This window comes from Apis dorsata, unplaced genomic scaffold (genome assembly GCF_000469605.1).
Source record: "Apis dorsata unplaced genomic scaffold, Apis dorsata 1.3 scaffold_846, whole genome shotgun sequence".
Lineage (NCBI taxonomy): Eukaryota > Metazoa > Arthropoda > Insecta > Hymenoptera > Apidae > Apis > Apis dorsata.
In genome coordinates this window covers 210,106-222,281 of record NW_006263971.1, presented here as the reverse complement: position 1 = coordinate 222,281, position 12,176 = coordinate 210,106, and the positions used below count along the sequence as shown (strand labels likewise).

The window sequence follows — 12,176 nt, the reverse complement described above, 5'->3', positions numbered from 1 at the left end:
AATAAATATTTTTTCATAAAAAAAAAATAATTATATCAAATTATATTTCATTCACGAACAATGAATAAATTAATTATTTGCTATTTGCATAAGACGAATAAAATAATTCATCATTCAAAATGAATATAATATAAAATTATAATATAAGCTAAATATAAAACTTTATTAATAAATGAATAATAAATAATATATATTTAAAATAAAAAAAATAATGATAAATTACAATCTTTATTAAATTAAAAAATTTACCAAATAAATTTTTATTAAATTTTTTATTTATTATTTATCAAATAAGTAAATAAAATTACATCAGTAGAGTTAATTACTCACTAAAAATTCAATTCGAATTTTGAATATCATTAATTAATTAATTAATTATAATTTAATAAATTCAAAAGAAAACTAAATTAATTTTATGTATAAATATGTAATTACCTGAAAAATAGCGTCTTTATTTATAAATAACATTCAATATTCTTTTACAATTCTCTCTGTATCTGATAAGTGCTATGTATATTATATATCATATTGAGCATTGTGATATTTTCATATATTTTCCTTCACATGTCTTTTATTAACGGATATTATAATTGTATGTATCTACTAGAATTGAAACGTAAAAGACAATAAGTTCTTACACATATCAATATATATTTACGTATGTTAACTTATTACATAATATTTAATAAAATTTAGTATGAATGCATTATGTGTAAAACATTAATTTAATCATTGATCTGAAACTTTTCTTGGATTTTTTATACAAGAAACATGTTATATTATATAAGATATCTCAGATTTTTATAGTCCTATCCATATTAATGAATAACAATACATTTTATTCCTCAAAAAAACAAAATTCAATGGATTCATATTCATATTCAAAATCAAAATCTAATATATATTTATATTCATGGGAGCTATGCTACAGAAACAATTTTTTCTTTTTCAGAAGATTTCATTTAAATGAGTTTGGCATTATGACTGCTATAATATTATATATAAGTATTAGTTAATATAAATAATATAATAATTAATATTAAGTTAATATAAATAAGTAATATAATATAAGTGGTTATAAGTATTGCTTATTTTATTTAAGTCAATCCAATTATATGAATAAGAGCAAAATATATTTTATTTTAAAAAGGAATTATTGATATAAGAATATATAAACCAAATCAAAAAAAATTTGAAGATTATGTAGACTGAAGAATGATATATGTTAATATCATTCATACATATACATATATCATATATAGTTCATATATGTAGATTTTGTATATTTTTGTAGATTTTTTATATTCAATATAAAACTCCTATTACATTATAATTTAGAAAACAATGAATTATTGTATTACCTACAAAACAGAAATTAAATATAATATATAAAATTGATAAAAACTATGGAAATTATTTTAAGAATTTATTTAAGAAAATTTTATAAAATTTGGATAGAAAATTTGGTAGAAATAACGATTTTCAACGATAGTGCAAGTAAAAAGGTATAAGGAATTTTATTTTTCATGTCTTTTATGATTAATTTTATAAAAAACTATTTTTATAATATCATATTTTTTTTACATATCATCATATGTAATTTAGCACTGATATAAATATAAATTCCTGTTATGTACTAATATTGCCTTTAAATTTATTTTCGAAGAATTTATATCTGTAAACATTTATATTTTTAGAATGATAAAGAAAGATTCATTAATTAATTTGATAAATAGAATTTTAATGTCATAAAGTAGTAATATATATTTACATGAAAGTATTCTTGAAATTCCTTACATTCTTCTCAGAAATAAATAATAATTCTTGATGTAAGATAATTCCATTGTTGCAATTTATTTTTTGATAAATTAATAAATTAATAATTAAATCACATACCAAATCATTCAAATCTATTTGATTAATCAAATGAATACAATTATCGTACATACTCGAAACTTTTTGCTCGACTTTTTTTTTTTCTAACTTGTTTTTAATGAAATTTCAAGTTGCAATAGCAATGATGACTTTTGGAAATATTGAAGAAGCTTTATCTTTTATGTGCATCTTAATTAATATAATAATTAGATATAATAAATGATATAAAATTATTTTCTTATTTTTACAATTGTTTAATCTGTAAGACAAAAATAATATTCATTTATTATTTTGTTTTGTAATTTTGATTTTAAATTCATAATCAATTATTTCAAAAATTCCAAAAATTTTCATATAAATCAAAATATGTTTTAATATTTTGGTATATATGTATAATATAATATAATATTTTAATTTCATATAAATCAAAAGATGTTAAATCAAAAAATTTGAAAAACTTGACTACTGTGCGATTTTGATTGACGAAGATTTACATATCTTTCTTGTTTTATTGTTTTATTCTTGTTCAATTGAATAGTATTCTGAATGATTTTCATTCTAATATAAATTTAAAATTATAAATTTTAAACTTATAAGATTATAATAAATTTCAATTTGATTTTCTTTTGTTCTTTTTTTTAATCTTTATTATTTTTTTTGTTGTTTTTTTATTTAAATTATATAAATATATATACAAAAATTACAAAAATATAATTTAAATATAATTAAAAATATAATTAAAAAATCTCAATTTTAAAATTAAAAAATTAATATTAAAAATAATTAAATAATAATAATGAAATTGTAAATGAAAATAGTTAATTATTACAATTAAAAACAAACTAAATAATTTTGATGATTAGAATATATAAAGAAGTGATTAAAATAATTTTTTCAATGATTCTAAAAATGAATCTATTTTTTTTATGTCTTGATGAATAAGACAAAATAAATATTCATAATTTGATAGTATCTTGAAACAATATATGACTGTTTCGAAAATGATATCATCTCTTTTAATTTCATATTGTCGAATAAATTTCATATTCATTCCGCTTTTTGTTAAAAAATAGAATTGAAAGGAACTGAAAAGAATTCAAGGATTTCTAGAATACTAAAATATCTCTAGAATAAAAATTTTTGCTATGTAGAAAAAGATATAATATAAAAACTGCCAAATGATTTGTCAGATTCTATATAGAAAATTTCAATTTTAACGATTTATGTTCAAGATAATCAAGAATAATAATTACAATATTTAATTAAACAAAACAAGCTTTAATTAAAATAAATGCATGCTATATAAAATAAGCAAACATTGTAAATCTATCACAAAGATCTATCATAGATCATTTATATCAATTTGGATACATAAACTGTCTTATATTGCATACATTATTGAAAAAAAAAATATATAATGAATATTCCATGTGCAATTCTTGATTAAATAAAATAAAAATGATCATGATTTTGAAATGGATTATTATTGAACGAATATTGGATTTAATATAACAATATATAATATAGAAGTTATAAATAAAGCTAACAAGCTATTAACATCTTTAAAAGTGGATCTTCAAGCAAAAAACATTATGTTGTGCATATAGTAAGAGTATAAGGAAATCCTGCATTATAAATTCCTTTTAAGGAATCAAATAATAAATTTGAATATATAATTATTCGCAATTAAGATTAAAAGTAAAAGAAAAATGTTTGGAATTAATTAATCAGATCTTCCATCAAGATAATGCAAGATTATATTTTCGATCACTAGATAAAAATTAGTACAATTCAAGTAATATATCTCAACATATTTTCTGGATCTGATATCTTCGAATTATCATTTATTCCTACGAAACTTTCTTAACAATAAATATTTAAGTTATAAAGATAAATATATATATATATTATAAAGATACATAAATGATATCGATCTCCAATATCATTGTAAAGAATAATCAATACAGATCACACATGTCAAAACACAATTTTAAATATTATAAATATATATATATATATCAATTATAATAATTGATATTTTGCAAGAAGCTGATTTTGAAATACATTCTCTCGATTATGTATTACAGATTTGATTACAAAAGAAATTTTAGTTGTTAATTTTTAATCACTTTTAATTTTTAATTTCTTTTGAATATTTCATTATGAACTTCAAGAATGTTTTAAATTATTATTCTCTTTGACATCTTCAAAATAGCAATATTATTGAACAAAAATAATAGAAGAATAATATTTAACAAGAGTTCTCCATCTATCTCGAGGAATTTATAATATACATTATTCTTGCACAAAATAGCAAAGAATCAGAGAAAGATTTTTTATTGAAGATGAAATTATTTACTATTTCATAAAAGAATTTCATAATCTAATAGTAAAAATTATATTTCTTTTAATAAAAATCTGAATATATATCAAACAAAAAGATATTCTGAGATATAAATCAAAAATATTAAAAGTAATACAAATAGTCATTGACTATTATAAAGATATTGACAAAACTCGGAAAATTGTTGAATTAAGATTTTGAATTATCTTCAAAGACTGCTCGATAAAAAGAGATGTTTTAAATAAACTAAACATTTTCAAAAATATGTGAATAAAGATTTCATTTGGAAAATAATGAAATAATTCATAATTATATTCTGAAAATTTTAAGAAATCAAAAATAATTACAAATTGTACATGATGAATTTATAAAATGAAATTTTTAAATCTGATAACTTTAAAGTTTCCAATTTCAACTCAAAGCTAATAATTGTTGATCAAAAGATTAATTGAAATATTCAAAATTATAATTGAAAAAAATTTAAAAATTTATATTATTTGTTCAATCTAAGAAAGCAAACAATGATTCATATGATGGAAATTGTATTTTATTCACTTCATTTGTTTACAAGAATGTAATGGAAATTTTTCTAATAATTCAAGAGAAAAAATTATAGAAAGACATCTATTTAAAATGATTTAATTTTTCATCTGAAAAATATAAAAAATAATTTATTAAATAGTTTGAAGATAATATTCTCTTTCCAAAGGACGAAAAATCACATTCAAAATCAATAATTAATTTGTGATTAATCTGGATTCGATTTTATGAAAATGAAAGAAGAAACATTGTAATAAAACAAAAAACTATAATAAGAAGCATTTAACCTTTTGATTTTGATTTTTTTCCAAGCCTGGAATGTTTTTATCAATAATAAATTTTATCAATTTCTGATTTTTTTTTTCAGCGAAATATTAATTTCGCTGAAACAATATAATAATATGATAAAATTCTAATCTCTAATATATTATCAATTTAAGCTTAAAAATACAAAAATATGATCAAGAATGTTAAATTTAAAACTAATTTAAACACTTTTTTATTATTTCTAATAAAAATTATCAATTGTTTAATATTAAATATATTAAATATTTTATTAAACTATTCCCATTTATAATTTTATTATTAATTTCATTATTATATTGTATAATTTAATTTTAATTTCATTTTTGATTTTTTTTATTGTTATTATTTTTTTATGAACTATTTTAATTAGACTGCCTCTCGTTTTTTTTGGATAATTTGATTGTGGACATTTTATATGTAACTTTAATGATCTTATATTCTCTATAGAAAATAGAGAACTTTGCATAAACATATTAAGGATAATGAACCGATTAATTGTATATGTATAATTCATGTCATATACATATAATACATGACATATAACTCATATACAATAATTATAAGAAATATAAGTAAGAAAATGATCGCACAATAGTCAATTATTCTAAAAATTCAGTATTATTTAAAAATTTATTTTCTTAATAAATAATAAAATTAAACGTACTTTTAATCTTCATAAATAAATAGTTAATATATAGTTCTTATTATATAATGATTTAACATTATTATTAAATATGATATCTCTTTTTTTAATAAAAAAAAACCATTCTATGAAAACAGTAATAATAATATGCGATAGATTGGAAAGTAATATGCAAAACTTATAAATTATTGAAGAAATAATAAATAACATAATATAAATCCGATAGATAAGATTAAGATAAGTAAATAAATAGCCAAAGAAATCAAGAATATCTGTATCATCATCACATTTTGATTGTATCTTGATCTTTCTTAAAATTTGATCTTTATTGTTATTGTTATAACGTCTGATATAATATACAAAATTTGAAATAAGTTTTGCATATTGGCATTCCAAGAATATCTTAAAAATATTTTGAGATTATTTTTTAAAATATTTTAATATTTATTTAGTTACTTTGTTAGAGTTTTTCCAACAAATTATACAATAAAAATTAAGAATTTTATGATTTCAACAAATTAATATTGTATATATACTGTTTATGACATGAAATATTATATTTTATATTCTAATATAATTTTAATTATATTAATAGTTGCTCTATTTATTGTATAATTATTTGATATTGCTTTCAAAATTTTATATGTAATTTGAATGAAAGTTATATAATATTGTACGAAATATATTATGATGAGAATGATTTGATAAAGTTGGAAAATTTTATAAATATTATATGTATTTTTTATTGCATTTTTTTAGATCATTAAAAACTATTCAAAACACTATTTATAAATGTATTTTTTATAAGCTATTATTACGTAGTTAGCTAATATTGAATTATTAATTTTTAAAGTTTATATTGTCAGTATTAATTACCAGACATTATATACAATACTTACTAATTATGAACTATGATCTATAAAATTACATATATTTACATGTAGTGCGATAATCGCACTATTTCAAAACGAAAAGAAAATCAAAAGTAATCATGACTTTTTCTTTAATTAACATAAGCAGAGTGTAAGAAACCAACTCTTTATCATCTCGTTGCAGTTCGCAGAAAAAATTCAAACAGGTTTATGATTCGAATAGATTCAAATAAATTCGAATAGAATCTATATCGAGACTTGCCCATTTTTTACTCTATGCCCATTTTAATATCGAATGTTCTATATTGAGCCGCACAATTAATCCAAAATCTAGAATAAGTTTTTGAAATCATAAAATACAATTTTAGTTGTTTTTATACTTTAAAAAACTATTCTTATAGGAAGTTTTCCAAACTTTGATTTTAAGCAAATAATATCATATAGACATGCCTTTGGAATTTAATAGTTAAATTAATAGAAAGTTTAAATTTTTTTTAGATTTTGATATTAAATAAATTTTAAATGAAGAGCTTCCTTAGGTTGCAAAAAATTTAATTTTCCCTTAAGTAAGGGATTTTAAGTAAAAATTATTATTAAAATTATCAAAAATTATATATATTATCAAAAAATATATAATTAAAAGTCACTAATGCTATTTTTTTATATTTCAATGATTGATTATTATATTTCAATTTCTGATTTCATTTGATGATTGATTTCATTTAATGATCGATTAAATTTAACATATATTCATTTTTTTCTTTTTTAATTTATAATTAAATGAACTTAAATATAGATCTTAAAATTAATTAAATAAATTTGTATTTTTGATCCGGTATCTCACATATATTCTTTAAAAAATCTGATGTCTTTATTTTTAATCTTTTGAACTTTTTCAGAAAATTTTTTTATAGAAATTATAATTTTCTTAATAATATCTGATTTATATGTAAATATTTTATAAAATATTTATAAATGAAATATACTATTAATTGCAACTATCTTCATGCTGTTAATAAACAATATTTTTTAAATTCTTTCTTTATTTTATAAGTATAATTACGTATTTATTTTATAAGTATATATAATAGTATACATTTTGAGAATTATATCAAATCTTCTAATTTTATTATATCTAATAATTCTGAATTATTAAAAAATTTCTTGGTAATGTTACCATTACTTAATGACATGTCATAGATTTGATACATTCAATAATAGTAAATTCATATTTTTTTTCAATTTTTTTAAATTAAATTAAATTTTTCATTAAATTTTTCATTAAAAATGATCAAATTTTCTAATTATATTTAGATCTGACCTATTATTTTTAATAATTCTGGATTATCAAAAAATTTTCTGGTGATGTTACCATTAGTTGTAAATGACATGTCATGGATTTTATACATTCAATAATAGTAAATTCATATCTTTTTTCAATTTTTTTTTAATTTTTAATTTTTAATTTATAAGATACACGAAAGAGACATGAAAAAATTTTATGTAGGTTACAAACATTATATCCGTCTCTGTCCGAATGGATCTTTTCTGCAAAAAACATTAGAAAATAAAATCCTATAATTCTCTTCATATTTTTTATATATGTTAAAATTAAATAATTCTAATATATTTTTGTCTCTTTTATGTAATAATTTTTATTTGTGTTTTGATATTCGAATTGTATTCTTTTAATTATTGTTCCTATTTTTTAATTTATTTCTAGTAGTCATAAGTTTCATTTTTGTTTGCATTATAATTGAAAAATCATAAAAATCTTTCTACTTTTCTATTGGAATATGATAATATTAAAATTTTATATTAGCAATGTTTTTAAAAATTAATTCTTCTTTAAGATTATTTAATATTAATTTTATTCCAAATTTTATCTATATTTTTTAATTGCAATAATTCTTTTTTCTTTAGTTGTAAAAAAATTTGCCGTTCATTCAAGATTAAAGATTTATGAAAATGTATTTTATATGTATATATGTGTACTTTATATTTATGTAATATCATATATGTGTACTTTATATTTATGTAATATATGTTTTTATAAATTTTTCATTTATATTTGCTTATATTAAAGATATTCTCTATTAAATATTTCTCTATTAAATATTTATTTATAATATTTATTGTAATATTTATTTATATTTAATTATAAAAAAAACTATAAATATAAAAATCTCTCATTTTTTAATGTTTTTTTAAAAGCAGTTTAGAAAAATGTTTGAATATTAATACAAATTTTCTTATTTTTTTATTATTTTCAATTGAATTAAAATTTTTCGTTTCTTTTATTATTTTTAAAGCTTCGTTACCAATAATAATAGTTTTTTTAAAGGAATTAAATTTTTAACATCAGTTATAAATCATCTGTTATGCAAAATTTCTTTATAAATTTTCTAATTTTAAAAATCTAAAATATAGAAAATAGACAATGTATTAAAATTTTATTACTTTGAAATAATATATTAAAGGCTATAAATATTTTTAATTTAAAAAATTCTAAATATATTTTTGTAAATTGTAAATTTTTATAACTAAAACAGATATTAATTGTGCATCTTAGATTTATCCTCAATGCTTGCTTTGAAAAAAATATTATAGAAAACTGTTGTCCGTTATTGTATCATTTTTTAGATATTAACCATGTTGTGGATGGCTAAAGCATTTTTTTTTGTTTTGTTTTTTTTTGAATATTTTAAATTCCTTATCTTTTTCGATTTCGTGAGAAATATCTATAAATTATATGTATAATAACTCTTCAATGTCATTTCGTGATGTATAATTAGATATAAAAAATATAAAAATATAAATTCATGTAAAAATCATAATTAGCTTACATTAAACGAGAAATCAGCGAATTCTATTTTATCAATATGTATACATTATTACATATCATGTCAATTATATTTGAATCAGATTATGCTATTTTTTATATTTCAGTAAAATTAAAATGAGAGAAAGCTTTTCAATAATATTTAATAATATTCAGACATATAATAATATCCTTAACTCAGTTTTTTTCATACTTTTCATTAATATTAATTTTCTTTATTAAAAATTGATTGTTTTTCTGCATTTTTTAAAATTATATTTATGTTATAATTAATTTTATATTCTTATATTATATTCTTATATTTTAAAATTTTTTCCTATTATTATTTTTAATACAAAATTTTATTACAAAATTTACAAAATCATCATTACATTGTTTAAACCAAAGCTTTTAAATTCTCAAACTATGCATTGCGAAATTATTGTTTTCTTTTGTTTCTCGAAAAGAAGAAAAAAACGTAGTTTTCGCTATTATTTACGTATAAAATATCCATTATTATAATGTATAAAAATTTATATATATAAATTTTAAATAATTCTTTAAATTATATTAATGCAAAAATAAATATAATAAAAGTAAATTTATTTTATTTGAATTTCCATTGTTTCGTTTTATTTTTGTTTAAAATTACATATTCATAGAAACAGTAAAATTAAAAAAAATTCAATATAACATAAGACTATAAACTTTATACAGAAATTTTGACAAAAATGATGAATACATCAGACTAGCCAAAAATATCGTGTCACGTGACGTACTTCTATTTAGTATAATAGTAAGAATGTAATGTCAAGATTCTTCTCATGCGGAAATTCATTGAGAAGAATTGATGCTATCAGTTTTAATTGTAAAGAGACTAGTATCCGATGTGTCATCCAGCAAATTTAATAATTAAATATATTAATATATAATATTATATTTAATGTAATAACAGGTACAGTCAGTAAATAATCTGAAACATGAATTTCGATATTGCCAAGATCGAATGACAATTTTCCAAATATTTTATTTGCAATAGTTTTGATACAATAATGTATCAAATTTGAATATATAAAAAGTGGATATTTAAATAGATCTTTACAATATTTATATACAGTATTTTTTTACTTTACAATATCTTTATAATTATTACAATTTATGTGTGTACGTATGTGTATGTACGCTGAAGTATAAGGTTTCTGAATTTATGATTTATTATTAAATTTGTTAAATTATTAAAAGAAATGTGGATTTAGGTGCTGGTGTTATTTCCATGGCCAATTCAGGACCAAATAGTAATGGATCACAGTTTTTTATTACATTAGCACCTACACAATGGCTTGATGGAAAACATACAATTTTTGGTAAGTTAAATTTTACTTATTCAGAAGTATATTATACAAATATTAATTAATAAAAATCACTATTTCAATTTAATATATTTATTATATTGCATTTCAGTAATTGAAAATACACAATGTATCTTGTTCAAATCATCTTCAATTTAAATAACAAACTTTTTACATATTTTTTTATATAAATTTTTAGAATAATTATTTTTGATCTGATATAAATCCTGATATAAATTAAAGTCTAATTTAAACAATGATAATGATAATAAATAAATTTATCAAAAATTTTTTTTTACAAAATTGCATCTTTTCTTTTATATAGGTAGAGTTCATTCTGGTATGGCAATAGTAAAAAGAATTGGATTGGTGGAAACTGATAAAAATGACAGACCTGTTGATGACATAAAAATTGTTAAAGGTTCCATAAGAAATGCATAACGAAATAAATATCTTCTTGGTAATTTACTATCCTTTAAATTTTGTATAAAAAAAAATCATAATATAATAAATGCAAAAAAAATGAAATATAATTTAAAATATAATTTTCTTTGATAAAAATTTAAAAATTCATTTTTCGTATTAATAATAATAGAATTATTTTAAAAAAAAGAATAAATATCATATAAAATATATTATATACTTATATAATATATAAGTATATATAAATATATACATATTAAAATATATTTTTAGAATCAATATTAAATATTAAAATAAAAATAAAAATTTATCTTTTTAAGAATTATGTGTATTTTCATATGAATTTTATTTATAATTAATATTAATATATTAATATATTCATAAAATATCATTAGTCAATTTTAGAGATAACATAAATTGATATACAAAAATGTCAATTAAAATAATTTATTAATTATTTATTATGTTATAAGAAATTTCATGTTAAATAAAACAAAAGATCAATATTTTTATATATCAATAACTTCTTACACAAAAATCGATCCTTCAAAGAAAATATTAAAAATATATTAACATATTTTATATGTATATAATCTTTCAATTATCTCCTAAAATATTCGTTATCGTAAAAAATATTATTTTAAGAGTAACCTTATGATTATATGAATACGAATGATTAAATCTTATCAAGAAGGATGTCAAGATTTCAGTCTAACTTTAATTTTAAACGGAATTATATTTTTATTTAGATTTAGACATGTAACCTATTTCAAGATGAATTTATTGATTTAAAAGTAATATTATTACTTTTAAAAATTATTTAAAATATTATTTTATTTATTATTATTCAAAATTTACATTCGTTAAATATCTGGAAGTTATTTTTTGTCTTCTTATACGTATTATTTATTACGTATTTAAAAGTACAATCTTGGACGTCAATTAATTGACGTTAATTATTCTATATTTGAGTAATATTTGAATTGATTTGAATTGATTAATT

General features: G+C 17.9%; 1 protein-coding gene across 2 annotated transcripts in view; it reads left to right on the top strand.

The window, feature by feature from the left end:
* The window catches only part of LOC102681133 (peptidyl-prolyl cis-trans isomerase-like 1), a 35,689-nt gene extending 24,471 nt beyond the window's left edge, over positions 1 to 11,218 (top strand). For both annotated transcript variants that reach the window (XM_006623218.2, XM_031514026.1), the window contains 2 exons: positions 10,658 to 10,765; positions 11,076 to 11,218. In XM_006623218.2, the coding sequence (XP_006623281.1) occupies positions 10,658 to 10,765; positions 11,076 to 11,191 (224 nt within the window). In that variant the 3' untranslated portion in view covers positions 11,192 to 11,218. The remainder of the gene's footprint in view (positions 1 to 10,657; positions 10,766 to 11,075) is intronic.
* Positions 11,219 to 12,176: the final 958 nt, after the last annotated feature.